Source organism: Macrobrachium nipponense, chromosome 6, assembly GCF_015104395.2.
Source record: "Macrobrachium nipponense isolate FS-2020 chromosome 6, ASM1510439v2, whole genome shotgun sequence".
In the NCBI taxonomy this organism is placed as follows: domain Eukaryota; kingdom Metazoa; phylum Arthropoda; class Malacostraca; order Decapoda; family Palaemonidae; genus Macrobrachium; species Macrobrachium nipponense.
In genome coordinates, this window is record NC_061108.1 from 125,461,529 (window position 1) to 125,477,145 (window position 15,617).

At 40.0% G+C, this 15,617-nt stretch overlaps 1 protein-coding gene across 1 annotated transcript in view; it reads left to right on the plus strand.

Moving 5' to 3' along the window:
- The window catches only part of LOC135216135 (transcription initiation factor TFIID subunit 11-like), a 76,713-nt gene extending 62,347 nt beyond the window's left edge, over positions 1-14,366 (plus strand). The window contains exons 5-8 of the mRNA XM_064251216.1: positions 11,402-11,489; positions 11,685-11,781; positions 13,189-13,339; positions 14,003-14,366. Coding sequence (XP_064107286.1) covers positions 11,402-11,489; positions 11,685-11,781; positions 13,189-13,328 — 325 coding nt within the window. The 3' untranslated portion in view covers positions 13,329-13,339; positions 14,003-14,366. The remainder of the gene's footprint in view (positions 1-11,401; positions 11,490-11,684; positions 11,782-13,188; positions 13,340-14,002) is intronic.
- Positions 14,367-15,617: the final 1,251 nt, after the last annotated feature.

Consider the following 15,617-nt stretch of genomic DNA (forward strand, 5'->3'; position numbering starts at 1 on the left):
AAATCTTACCAAGGTCACAGGGATCACTACTTACTGGAGGGGCAAGCCATTTGGAGTCCCCTCCAGGGATGTAGATAAACTACTTACTGGAGGCAGGCATTTGGAAAGTTCTTCCAGGTCAACAGATCACTACTTACTGGAGGCCAGCATTGGAAAGTTCTCCAGGTCACAGATCACTACCTTACTGGATGGACAGCATTGGGAGTATACCCCAAGGTCATAGATTCGACTAACTACGGATTTTGACATGGAGGCAGCATTGGAAGGTCTCAGGTTCAAAGAGGTTCAACTTGCTTTACTGGAGGCAGCATTGGAAGTCTTCCAGGGATGGTCAAAGATCAAACTACTTTTAACTGGAGGACCAGCATTGAAGTCCCTCCAAGGTCACAGATCACTACTTACTGGAGGCAGCATTTGGGAGTCCCCTCCAGGGTATGTAGATAAACTGACTTTACTGGAGGAAGGCAGGCATTTAAATCTCCAAGCAACAGATCACTACCTTAATGGTGGCAGAATTGAGGCCCAGGGAGGTCGATTAATACTTTACTGGAGGCAGCATTGAAAGTTCCCTGGGAATGGTTACAGATCAACTACTTAACTGGAGGCAGTAATTGAAGTCTCCAAGGGTCACAGAATCCACCTACTACTGGAGGCAGCATTGGAAGGTCTCCTCAAGGTCAGAGATCACTTTACTTTACTGGAGGCAGCATTTGAAAGTCTCCAAGGTCTCACAGATCACATACTTGTACTGGAGGCAGCCATTTGGGGAAGTCTTCCAGGGATGAAAAGATCAACTACTTTACTGGAGGACAAGCATTGGAGTCCCCTCCAGGTCATAGTCGACTAAACTTGTTTACTGGAGGCAGCATTGGAGTTCCCCGGGATCCGGTCACAGATACTGCTTTACTGGAACGGGGCCAGTATTTCTGGAAGTCTTCCAGGTCACAGATCACTACTTAACTGGAGGTGGCAGCCATTGGAAGTTCTTCCAGGGTCACAGATCACTTACTTACTGGAGGCAGCATTTGGAAGTCTCCAGGGATGTAGATAAAGCTACTTTACTTGGAGGCAGTATTTGAAAGTCTCCAAGGTCACAGACTTCACTTAACTTACTGGAGGCAGAATGGGTCCCCAGGGATTGGTAGGATAACCCCTAGGTTATCTGAATGCAGAATTGAAAGGTTCCAGGTTCACAGATTTCACTACTTACTGGATGGCAGGCATTGAAGTTCTCCAGGTCCAACAGATCACTACTTACTGGGAGGCAGCATTGGAGTCCCCTGAGGGTATGTAGATAACTGTTTGGACTGGTGATGGCAGCATTGGCAAGTCTCCAGGGTCACTCAGAGTCAACTTACTTACTGGAGGCAGCCATTGGAAGTCCCCACCAAGGGAAGGATTGTAGATAAAACTCTTTACTGGACGGGCCAGCAGTTGAAGTCTTCCAGGTCACAGATCACTACTTACTGGAGTGGAGGCATTGGAGTCCCCAGGTATTAGTAGATAACTGTTTTACTGGAGGCAGCCTTGAAGTTCTCCAGGTCCCAAGATCATAATACCCTGGAGGGCAGGCATCGAAGTCCCAGTGATGTAGATAACTTGACTTAGGGAGGGCAGTAGTTGGAAGTCCTCCAGGTCACAGATCACTACTTACTGGAGGGCAGTCATTTGAAAGTCTCCAGGGATTGTAAGATCAACCTACTTACTGGAGGGCAGCATTGAAGTCTCCAGGTCACTCACAGATCAACTTACTTACTGGGGAGGCCAGCATTGGAATGTCCCCAGGGATGTAAGATAACTACTTACTGGAGGGCAGCATTGGAAGCCCCTGGTTCCATGGTCAGAATCAAACGGTTTACTTTCTGGAGGCTGCCATTTGGAAGTCCCCTCAGTGGATGTAGATAACTGCTTTACTGGAGGGCAGTATTGAAGTCTCCAGGTCACAGATCACTACTTTAACTGGAGGGTGCAGCATTTGAAGAATCTCCAGGCGTCCACAATGATCACTTACTTTACTGGAGGCCAATCAATTGAAGGTCTCCAGGGATGTAGATAAGCCTATTTACTGGAGGAGGCCAGTATTGGAAGGTTCCTCCAGGTCACAGATCCACTACTTACTGGAGGCAGCATTTCGGAAGTCCCCAGGGATGTAGGATTAACTGTTTAATGGAGGCAGCATTGAAGTTCCAGTTGTTCACAGATTCCACTACTTCCTGGAGGCAGCATTGGAATCTTTCCATGGGATGGTAGATAAACTATTTACTGGAGGGCAGTATTTGAAGTCCCAGGTTCCAGGTCAACAGATCAACTACTTACTGGGAGGGCAGCATTGGAAGTCCCCTCCAGGGATGACAAGAAATCATTGCTTTACTGGAGGCAGCATTGAAGTCCCTCCAGGGATGATAGATTCAACATTTTACTGGAGGCAAGTATTTGAAGTCTTCCAGGTTGTGGTAAGATTCAACTTACTTACTTGGATGGCAGCATTGAAGTTTCCTCCAGGTCAGAGATCACTACTTATACTTGGAGGCAGGCAAATTGAAGTCTCCAGGTCACAGATCACTACCTTTACTGGGAGAAGGCAGCAGTTGAAGTCTCCCTAAGGGCCGGATGTAGATAAGTACTTTACTGGAGGCAGCATTGGAAGGGCTCCCAGGTCATGTAGATCAACTGTTTACTGGACGGCAGCATTGGAAGTCCCCAGGGTATGTAGAATAACTGTTTACTGGATAGGCAGTATTGAAGTCTCCAAGGGTCAACAGAATCACTACTTACTGGTGACGGCAGTATTTGAAGTCTCCAGGTCACAGATCCACTACTTAACTGGAGGCAGCATTGAAGTCTCCAGGGTCCAAGGTAGATCAACTACTTTACTTGGAGGCAGGCATTGAAGTTCTCCAGGTTTCACTCACAGATAACTACTTCTGGATTGGCAGCATTGGAGGTCCCCAGATGTCGATTAAAGGTATTTAATGGAGGCACATGGAACTATCCAGGTCACAGATCACTACTTACTGGGAGGAGGCAGCATTGGAAGTCCCTCCAGGATGTAGGATAATATTACTTGGAGGCCGCATTGGACGGTCTCCAGGTCAAGATTTGGGACTACTATGGATGCCCCGCATTGGGAAGTCTCCAGGGTCCAAGATCAACTACTTACCTGGAGGCAGCATTTGGAAGTTCCCTCCAGGGATGTAGATTGTAAGATAAACTATTTTACTGGAGGCAGTATTGGAAGTTCCCCAGGGATGTCAGATCAACTACTTACTGGAAGGCAGGCATTTGAAGTTCTACCAGGTTTCACAGATCCACTACTTTACTGGAGGCAGCATTGGAGTTTTCCCCAGGTATGTAGATAACTATGTTAACTGGGAGGCAGTATTGAAGTCTCCAGGTCAACAAGATTCACTACTTACTTGGAGGCAGCATTTAGAAGTCTCCAGGTCAACAGCCCTCACTACTTACTCAGGAGGTAGCCATTGGGAAGTCCCCTCCAGGGATGTAGATAAACTACTTTACTGGATGGCAGTATTGGAAGTCTCCAGGGTCACAGATTCACTAACTTACTAGGAGGCAGGGCATTGGAAGTCCCCTGGGATGGTCAGATAATCATACCTTACTGGAGGCAGATTGGAAGTTCCCAGGTCCAGGTCAAGATCACTACTTACTGGCGGCCGCATTGGAAGTTCTCCAGGGCTGTCAGATCAACTACTTACTGGAATGGCAGCATTGGAAAAGTCCCCAGGTATGTAGGATCTGTTTATGGAGCAGCATTGGAGTCCCCCAGGGATGGAGATTAACTGGTTACGGGAGGCAGTATTTGAAAGTCTCCAGGTCAGGAGATCACTACTTACTGGAGGGCAGTATTGAAGTCTCCAGGTCACAGATCACTACTTTACTGGAGGCCAGCATTGAAGTCTCCAGGGATGTCAGGATCAAGTACTTACTTGGAGGCAGCATTGAAGTCTCCAGGTCACAGATCAACTACTTACGGAGGCAGCATTGGAAAGTCTTCCAGGTCAGAGATCAACTACTTACTGGAGGCAGGCATTGGAAGTCTCCAGGGATGTCAGATCAACTACTTACAGGAAGGCAGCATTGGAGTTGTCCCCAGGGATGTAGATAAACTGCCTTTACTGGAGGACAGCATTGGAGTCCCCAGGGATGTAGGATAAACTATTTATGGAGTAGCATTGGATGTCCCCAGGGATGTTAGATAATACTTACTGGAGGCAGCAGCATTTGAAGTCTCCAGGTTTCACAGATCACTACTTTACTGGAGGCAAGCATTGGAAGTTCCCAGGGATGTAAGAATAACATACTTACTTGGACGGCAGGCATTGGAAGTCTCCAGGTCACAGATCAACACTTACTGGAGTGGCAGCATTAGAAGTCTCCAGGGCACCGTCACTAATACTAGAGGTAGCATGGAGATCCCAGGGATGTAGTAACTTACTTACTGGAAGGGCCAGCCATTGGAAGGTCTTCCAGGTCACAGATCACTACTTACTAGGAGGCAAAAGCATTGGAGTCCCCTCCAGGTCGCAATGAAGATCAAACTACTTAACTGGGAGGCAGCATTGGAAGTCTCCAGGCGTCAACAAAGATCACTACTTACTGGAGCCCAGCAATTGGAAGTCTTCCAGGTTCAAACAGAATCACTACTTACTGGAGGCAAGCATTGGAAGTCTGAAGGTCACAAGATCACTACTTTACTGGAGGCAGCATTGGAAGTCCCTCAGGTCAGATAGATTCACTACTTACTGGGAGGCAGCATTGAAGTCTCCCAAGGGATGTCAGATCAACTGCTTTACTGGAGGGCAAGCATTGAAGTCTCCAGGGATGGTAGATAAACTACTTACTTGGAGGCAGCAATTGAAGTCTCCAGGTACAGATCACTACTTATGGAGGCAGCAATTGGAAGTCTCCAGGTCCACAAGATCTACTTTAATGGAGGCAGCATTGGAAGTCTCCAGGTCACAGACACTAACTTACTGGAGGCAGAATTGAAGTTCCAGGTCACTGGATCATACTTACTGGAGGCAAGGCATTGAGTCTCCAGGTCACAGATCACTACTTACTGGAGGCAACATTGAGTCTCCAGGTCACAGATCACTACTTACTGGAGGCAGCATTGAAGTCTCCAGGTCACAGATCACTACTTACTGGAGGCAGCATTGGAAGTCTCCAGGTCACAGATCACTACTTACTGGAGGCAGCATTGGAGTCTCCAGGTCACAGATCACTACTTACTGGAGGCAGCATTGAAGTCTCCAGGGATGTAGATAACTGCTTACTGGAGGCAGCATTGAAGTCTCCAGGGTTCATTTAGATCACCTACTTACTGGAGGCAGCATGGAAGTCTCCAGGTCACAGATCACTAACTTACTGGAGGCAGCAATTGAAGTCTCCAGGTCACAGATCACTACTTACTGGAGGCAGCATTGAAGTCTCCAGGTCACAGATCACTACTTACTGGAGGCAGCATTGAAGTCTCCAGGTCACAGATCACTACTTACTGGAGGCAGCATTGGAGTCTCCAGGTCACAGATCACTACTTACTGGAGGACGCATTGGAGTCTCCAATGGGTGACTTTAATGCTTCGCTCCAGTATGTAGTGATCTGTGACCTGGGGACTCCAATGCTGCCTCCAGTAAATAGTGATCTGTGACCTGGAGACTTAAATGCTGCCTCCAGTAGGTAGTTATCTACATCCCTGGGGACTCCAATGCTGCCTCCAGTAAATAGTGATCTGTGACCTGGAGACTTAAATGCTGCCTCCAGTAAGTAGTTATCTACATCCCTGGAGACTCCAATGCTGCCTCCAGTAAGTAGTGATCTGTGACCTGGGGACTCCAATGCTGCCTCCAGTAAGTAGTGATCTGTGACCTGGAGACTCCAATGTTGCCTCCAGTAAGTAGTGATCTGTGACCTGGAGACTTCAATGCTGCCTCCAGTAAGTAGTGATCTGTGACCTGGAGACTTCAATGCTGCCTCCAGTAAGTAGTGATCTGTGACCTGGAGACTTCAATGCTGCCTCCAGTAAGTAGTGATCTGTGACCTGGAGACTCCAATGCTGCCTCCAGTAAGTAGTTATCTACATCCCTAGGGACTCCAATGCTGCCTCCAGTAAGTAGTGATCTGTGACCTGTAGACTTCAATGCTGCCTCCAGTAAGTAGTTATCTACATTCATGGAAGCTTCAATGCTGCCTCTAGTAAGTAGTTATTTACATTCTGGTAGACTTTAATTTTTCTCTCTAGTTTTACAAGAATGGAAATTTGAAAAAAAAAAGTACATATAGCTTCAATCAATCTGTAATACTTGAGTCCTATAACAAAGGCTAATACGAAATTATGGTTGTGAAAAACACTGAACATGGCAATTGTGTATTACTTCATAGTTTTTAGATAGGTGCTATAAATTCATTTATGAAACCAGCTGATTTTAATAAAGAAAACTCATAATTATATATTTACAAAAAGCTTGGGTGTTTTACTTTTTAGCAATGATTATGATCAAGGACCAGCTCAAATGAGGGGAGAAATTTAGCCATTTAAGTTAAATGTAAAGAAATAAAATCAAAACCTGACGAATACTGAAAGCAAAAGCAATTCAATCCAGTTCTTATTTCTATGTATCTACCCATTTAAGGTGCAAGTGGTTGCAAGGTCAAATTGCTAATTGTATACATATAAATATTCAGTATTAAAAGTGAAATACCTTACAAAGCACTTAATTACATTACACAGGGTAATTCCATTGTAAAGTGGGTCTTTGACAACTGATGAATTCTCGAACTACCACCATAGTTGTCATGAACTCATATGAACCTCACTATTCTGTGACCATCATGGAGTTTACTTCCATAAAAATGAAAATACAATTGATGATTTCTTCTTGATGTTTTGTTAGGTCACATGTGGAGGGAAATTTTAAATGTTGAACGAGATATTTGTAACAGTTAGTTTGACTTCAATAACTTTCTTCACACCCTCACTAATATCGCTGTGTTGCCCTCCACGAAGACACAGCAATATTTGTGAGGGTGTGAAATTGACACTAAATAATGATCTACCATGGACAAAAGTATGTTCCCAGCAAATGCCTGCAGCAGCCACACCTGAATGGAACAAAGGTTGACGATTATGGTTAGTAAGCACTGAATATGATTTTCACCATTGCTATTTCTATTATTCTGTTATTATACGATTTTTCTATATATCTAACAACTTAATTCCCTGGTAATGTAAACTTATTCTTATATCATTAATATCCTTAACACATTAATATCCATAACACATTGTCTACAGTAGTGATTAGAAAATATGAGCATTGGCATCAATATCTCGACCATTCACATCCGTCGTTACAAGACAAACAGGCTTCACTGCTGCGTTACCAGACCATTTTCATGAAACATAAGGGGATGGGGTAAAGGAACACTTTAAGGCAACTGTATGTGGTACATACGCTCACAATGGTCCAGTTAGAGAGCTAATAAAGGGGAATGAAGTGATCTTCTTACAGCTTATAAACTTTCTGAAAAACATATCAATGTTATTATAAGTATGCAACGAATGAAAGTTAAACTTGCCGTGCAACTGCTGTCCAAAAGTACTTAAAAATCTTTTGATCACTTCGACAACCAAGGATATTTGAAGAGAAGGCCTGGAAAATTACAAGCCATTTCATTCGGCTTGTTGATAGATAGTTTGATCCGTTTTATTCTTACTGCCAACAGGTAGAAAATCATCAAGAAATGCTTATGTGACTAAACCTGTAAATGCAAGACAAAATCTTTCAAGACATGAATAAAACCGCTAGAGAAATGAAAGTGAAGAAAAGTACAATGCTCTATCCTTTATCTAACTTGCTGAAAATGGCAAAATAAAAACTTGGCATGACGTATACTCTAAATTGCAGACTAAATCAGGCTGGGTTGGGGCACTTTTTTCGTTGCACAAGTCAAATGGGAGCGTACGATCAGCACCCATCACCAGTTGCATTTAAACATCGTCTCAGAGCCCACCTTTTAGTAAAAGACGAAACACTTGTAAGCTCAAAGAGCAACGTTTAAAACTGCAACAGTGAAAATGTAACATCCGCCTCATTTTCCCACGTCTCTGACAAGCAAGAAGCATCATTCGAAGACGAAGGAAATTCCCTTGAGAAAGAACCCAGTATATCGGCAATTTTATTTTGCTTACCAGTATTTAATAAGGATGATCAAAGTGATGACTTCAAAGACCAGGAAGTTGAAGAACAAACATTGGAAGATGCCGTATGTTGGCGGGTTCATTGCTCCCAAGTTTCCACAACTGGAACATTTAGGAACAAAAGTAACAAAGGAAGATGACACATAGATTGGTGCCATAAACTTTAGTGAAGGGAAACTAATGAAACCTGGTGTTTCTTGATTCTCACCATGGGAGGAAAATGTTTTAACAGCCTTAAAAGGAGCGATAATTAAATTAGCGGATACAATAGCAGTCACATCCAAATAACTTCAGAAGTCTAAATATTTTGTTCCATGCCATACAGTTTTTAGAATAAGAAATTTGAACAGACACATTAGTAGTTCCAGAAAAGCGGTGCATAGATTGAAAAAGTTAGAGACAGCTATATATGTGCAAAATGTGATTTTATGGAGATCTGTTAAATGTGTAATTTAGACATATATTTATATTATTGTTTAGAATGTTCTTTAGAACTCGCTCATGATTATTTAATATATTAAGATATAGTTTTCATTCTGACTATTATTTTCCTTCGGAAACATAATAGTATTTAATAACGGATAAAAAGAAGAAAGCAAAGGTAGGTTTTCTATAATTTCAATGTTATTTGGCGAAAATGTTCTAATGATCTCTCTTATGATTATTCTTCTTAACATAGTAGAATGAAGAACCTACATCTGACTATTAATTTATTATCGAATAGCTTAGAGTATTTAGAAAAAAAAAAGAAAAGAAAGAAAGTAAAGGCAGGATTACTATAAGTTAAGGGGCCTGACTGCGGTTATTGTGACGTCATGCACCTAGCCGTTTAATCCTGTGCCCCAGTTTAAGCTGCGCATAACAAGATCTTATATTCTCTAGACCTTGGTTCAACTAGACCGTCTCACTCGGCACACCGAGCACTGGCTCATTTAAGACTTTTTTTTTTTTTTTTTTTCCCTTTTTTCTGTATTGCATTTGATTATTTTCATATTTTATCATTACGTTCAATTTATTGTGAAATAACATTTTATTTTGTATGTGAATTGGTACTGCTTTTACATACATATTATAGTAAAGATTTTACTGCCTCTTCTTCTCTCCTCAACAATACCACGACGCATGATAACTTAAAATCATTCATTCATTATTCCTAAAAAATATAAACGCTACCTCCCTCTACCTCAAGTTAGCTGTGTATCACCGCAATGACGAATGATTTTGTTAATCATTTGTGCTAAATTTTACTGTGAAAAGCTTTGTTCTTTCATTTACTATTCTATTTATATTGTTCAACTAGACCGTCTCACTCGGCGCACTGGACACTGGCTCAATTAAGACTTTTTTTTATTGTTTGTTTGTATGGTGTTTTTACGTTGCATGGAACCAGTGGTTATTCAGCAACGGGACCAACGGCTTTACGTGACCTCCGAACCACGTCGAGAGTGAACTTCTATCACCAGAAATACACATCTCTCACTCCTCAATGGGATGGCCGAGAATCGAACCCGCGACCACCGAGGTGGGACGCTAATAACATACCAACCACGCCGCTGAGGCGCTTTTCTTTTATTGTATTTGATTGTTTTCATACTTTATCATTACGTTTAATTTATTGAGAAATTCCCTTTTTATGTGAACTGTTATTGCTTTTACATACAGTAATATTTTAACTCTTTTCCTCTCCTTAACATATCAACGCTCCCTCGTTCAATCTCAAGTCAGCTGGGCGTGACGTCACCGCGGTTACGTACGATTTTATACTTCTTTTATGCTAAATGTTATATTGAAAGCTAAATTTTATATTAAATGCTTTATACTTCAATGTATTTTGTCGAATATTGTTATCATTAAACTATATACAATATTGTAAATGAAAAAATAAATTAATACAGTTTAACTTGTACGACCCAGTAGGCCGTCGAATACAAGTATAAACTAGATAATCAGTCAGTTGGAAGTACGAGCATTTGTTTGACAAACAATACAAAATTTTCTCGAAAATTTTGTTCGAAAAATGGAAAGTTCGACATATGAAACGTTCGACAAACAAGGTACCACTGTATTTTCATTTTTTGAATTCATAAGGTCTTCATTATTATTGTTAATTATTATTAGTTTCTTCATCATTCCTTTTCATTGTTGATGGTAATGAGAACAAAAATAAGAATGTATTTCAGAAAACACTTAAGGCATTTGATGCACGAAACGCTATCATGAATAAGAAATGCATAAAATTACTCTGCACACACAAAAACATTGCCAAAGAAACAATGCAAAATACCATCTTTTTCTTATTGTGAAATGTTATGTTATGCCAATCTTTCTCAAAACCCCAGTTAGAGAGTTTGAACTTCTACCCTTTTCTTAAGACTGAACTGAGCTGTCCTTATTTGCTCATTTAAGCTATTCACTCCAAATGACCCAAACAAAACCAAGGTGCTAGTACTCTGTACATGGAGCCCCATTAGCACGCTTATATTATTTAAGATAACTTGCTATCTTTGAAAAGTTTTTTTAAGTTGACCAAAGTGTCATGCAGTACAATTTCATAGTAGCAAAAGGACTTGAATGGAATCTATTCAACATTGTTACTGCACAATTAAAATGTCCATATCAAGGTGTTCTCTGTGTAGCAATTTTCCTTAGGGACAAAGAAATTTATAAATAGATCAACCAATTGGCTGCTGTTTTTTTTTGCTTAAAGTATGTAATGGATTTATTAAAATTTTTTTTTAATTAGGTATATTTAATATGTAAGACTTAATTAGAATTGTATTTCTGTACATTGGTTGACATTTTGCTTCAGCCAAATTTCCAGGATAGATCATGCTTAGGATCATTGTGAAGTGAATCCATCAAGACCAAATGTTAGTTTTGGTTATACATGACTAGTATATGTAATTCAAAACAGGGTGATTCTGTTCTTTGTATGCAGTGGTCAGGCAAATATAATGTTGGATCAGATCTTGAAATATGGAAGTTTGTATATTTTGGGACATCAAGGAAAAGAATTTTGGGAATGGGTAGTAGGAGAAAAAGAAAATGTCACCATCTTCATTGATAATTTGTTTTGACATTTCTAGTGTACTTCAACATTTTTTCTTGTTTTTTTTGTGTATTAATTTTATTTTAAGTTTGACATTTCTCAATTCAAATTTACATGTTTCTTGGTTTTCTAGAGTTCTTGTGTCTAATTTTACTGAGGATCAGTTAGATCGCTATGAAATGTACCGGAGATCAGCATTCCCCAAGGCAGCAATCAAAAGAGTAAGTTTGCAGAGCTCTTTGTATGGAATTTTGTTGATTTGCCAGAGTATTTGAATATTAAGTGAATTTTAAACCCGATATATTGCCTTGTTAACATCACAGCAGTTGACTGATGATGATTAATTTTGGTAGTATTAGGATAAATTTATGTAAATTTTTTGTGATCAGAATAATTCATTTATTTATTTACCACAGGTTATGCAAACAATCACTGGCTGCTCAGTATCACAAAATGTTGTCATTGCCATGTCAGGAATTGCCAAAGTTTTTGTTGGGGAAGTTGTAGAGGAAGGTAAGTTTTCTTTATTTTTCCTTTTGAAGAATGCTTTAAAGCTTATTGTTCTGCAATTCATGAAGTAGTTCATTTGTAATTTTTTTTAAGCATAGAAGAGATAAATATAAAATTTAGGATGAAGCTTTAACTCTATATTTGATGTAACTTTTCACTCACATCTAGCTTAGTGTCATGTAGTATTTTCCAAGGGGATGTAAAGGGGACATGTCCAAGCAGTCTTCATATCTTTCTACATATGGAAATTCCTTAATTTCCCTTATAGATTTTCTCACTCTTACATGCCACATGACTCCTGTTCTTTGTTGAAAATAACACTTCTTATAGATATAAGTCTATTATCTGTCTGTGATTCATGTTCATGTAGCAGTACAGATCTTGGGTTTATGTATAATCTTTGTTTTGTTCCAAACCAAGATAATCTGTATACTGGATATCATTATTCCTAGATAGTATTTGAAATATTCAACCTGATTAACTGTTCCTTTCTCTATTTGCTGTTATTTCATCCCTTAGTGGATCTCTTATCCTCAATACTTCTGTGTACTGGATTTATTTTGAGCCCCAAATCTTAGATATATGATGCACTCTATTAAGTAAGCTTTGTACAAAATGTTGGGTTGTTTTGCTGATTAAAACCCGTTGTTTGCATATTCTCGTCCGTCAGCTTCCTATTATTAGTCCTTTTAAATCTCTTCCAACTCTGCCCCCTTTTTCACTGTGACATTGCCCTGTAGCACCCCACCATTCATTACAAATTTTAAAATTGTAAAATGATGTACTGCAATTAAAAAGTGATTGCTTCCCCCTGGATTTGCCTTTTTTAGCTGCTACCATTTTCTGCTATAGACTGGCACATCAGGGAAATTCATGAACCACAAAAGCAGTCCATTTAGTATAGTAGTAACATTATATATAGGCAATATATATATATACAATGCCGAAAAATTTGCTGTCAAAGTATGAAATACTCGATATTCAAGACATTTCGTAGGCATTCTATACAATGCCAAAGGGCAAACCGGCAGCGTATAAAATATGGTAGTCTCGTCAGTGGCACCGGGGTTCACCATCACAGAGACTGGCCTGTGTCAAAGTACTGTGCTAGCATAGAGACTTAGACTTACCCATATTGTGCTGGGTAAAGATGACAGAAAAGTGTACAGGCAAGAATTACATGCTACAACGGTTCTATAAAGAATTATTTCAAGTGTAAGCCAACCTGCTAAAAACTTCCCAAATTTCAATTGTTGTTTCACTTCAGGCATTCTATTTAACAAGACCTTTTCCATTTTACACGTTGCCAGATTAGTGCTTTTCACACATACCTGGTAACATATAAATAAAAAAAATTTTAATAATTTTTTTTGCGGTTTTAATATTTTTTAAAATATATTTACCTCGTAGCTTTAGATGTCATGGAGGCAGAAGGTGAAACGGGACCCTTACAACCCAAACATTTACGTGAGGCAGTTCGACGTGTACGCAGACGGCCTGGACAACACATACCAACTATGAAACAACGTAGACCTCTGTTTAGAATTTGATCATACGTACGGTAAATTTCCTATCGGCCCAATGTTGTTGATATAAAATTCTGTACTAAAAGTCAACTTGCAATCTAATTTTCCATGTTTACAGTTTTTATTGGCATTCAGGCTTTTTCTTATAAGCTAATCGCCCATTGTATTAGAGAAGTTACTTTTAATTGCTTTGGTGCAAAGTTATCAGTTTTTAAGGACTTGGAGATAATTATCTGTTTTTAGGGACTTACAGATAAGGCTTTTAGTCTAACTTTTTTAATTGTAGTCAAATTTATTAAATTTAAGAGCAAGATACAGCAATTATTTCCAAAGGCAATCACTCCAGGTGGCCAGTTTTTAAAACCTTTTGGTAGACACAAAAATTTACCTTCACTAATTCTCAGTGGATGTTATAAATTCCAGTTTTTGCAATACCTTTGGCATCTGCAGAGCATACAGGCTGTACAAAACCTATAAACACATGGGAAAATTCTGAATAAATCCTTCCAGAATTGTTAGAATTCTTTGCACAGTGTTTTCTATTTTAGAATTAATGTAATATATATTATAAACTTTTTTACAATACATTATTGCAAGGATATTTTTTCTATATGTAGCTGATATGATGAGAATTTCCTTATGATAGCAAAGTATCCCATTAAACTGTAAAAACTTAAAATGTATTGATCATTCTTCAGGTGGACTGAACCCAGCATAAATGCAGAGGGTCAAGTTTCTGAGTAAGTGAGCAAGCAACTCATAAAAAACGCAAAGCTGCAACACCAAGTAGAGTTCGACAATGAAATGGTCTCTGGTTCCCAGCATCCATATAGTAGGCAAGGTGTGTTAAGATTCCTTAGGCAAAATAACAAGGTTGTCAAAGAAGAAAACTTGGAAAGTATGCATGCCAATTTTGGGAATAGAGCTTTGGAACAGGGAGATGGTGAAAGTGTTACAAGTTCATATATTGTATACAAGAGGATTAGATACAAAAAGCAGAAAAAACTATTGGAAGTAACATGGAGAAATGCTAAATTATTAATGTATAACATGAAAAAGTTATTTGTATTTTTCTTAACATACAAACCTGAGGTCTTTAAAATGGGGTTTACTTTCAGTGCAATCTGGAACTGGCTGTTTAACTTAAAACAAGTTATTTGTAGTTGGCTACCAATGGTAGGGGAGGAAGCCCCACCATCCAGTCGATTTGCATTCACTTTACCTTTTGGTCCAGATAGCAGATACTTGATTCTTGCTTGGGTGAGTTAGGATTTCTCAAGTCCATGCAACTCTCAGGCTGCAACCAAATCCTAGAAGTCAGTCTTGTCCTAGACACTGCATGAAAGCTCGCCAGGACCAATCAATCATTGATGTACTCTAAACGAATGGGCTCTAGTCAAAGCCAAGGTGAGAAGTCGTGTGAAAATGTGGGTAGAGGTTGGAAGCTCACAACAGAGCTAGACATGGTGCTGTTGTCTACTCCAAAGGAGTATGAAGTCTCCCAGAGAATGAAGAGGAGACTTTGGTGTCGGATTGACGGGCGAGTATTCGGAAAAACTCATCAAAAGAATAAAGTCGCACTCCCTCATGGTTATAAGTACAAAGCGTGTTGTTTCTATCTTGTACAGAGTCTGTTTAAACAGGTCAGGGAAGAAAAGAGCTATTACTGGTTTCCAATTACCTGTCACTTTCTCTGCGGGAGGGGGACAGCTGAAGAAATCGGGAACCGGACTGTAATGATTTCCACCACGTATCCATTCAGCATCGAGTTCACCTTCCTCCTGGGGAAATTCTTCAGCGAGCCAGAACTGATATGTGGACGTGGACCAGATGGTAGAGGAGTGGTAGGAACTCAAAGGAAAGTTGATATCTACTACCCAGGTTTCATCCACCGCAACATGATGCTTAAGGCTACGGACACTCCCCCACCATAGGCTGCACTTGCGGAGGAAAACCGTCGTCTTCCTTCTTCTTACCATATACTTCCTCTTCCAAGAAGGGAAGGGGTTTGAAAGGACACCTTTGATTGCCCAAGTGGTACCAAAGGAAACGAAGAACTTCAATGACGTCTCTACCTGGCACACACTTGGTTCCATGTACTCCCCATAATCGGATCAGTACTGACAAGTCTTAAACGCTGACACAATAACTTCTAACTATTCCAGTTGACATTAGCATTGAGTCATCTAGAGAGGTTGAGGGAACCATTGGGTGGTGTAGTGTACATGTGAGCCAATCTGAAAACTACAAAAAATAAAATGCAGCAGCTGTAATCTGCAAAATAACAAGTTACTGGCCAAAAGGTAATGAAAC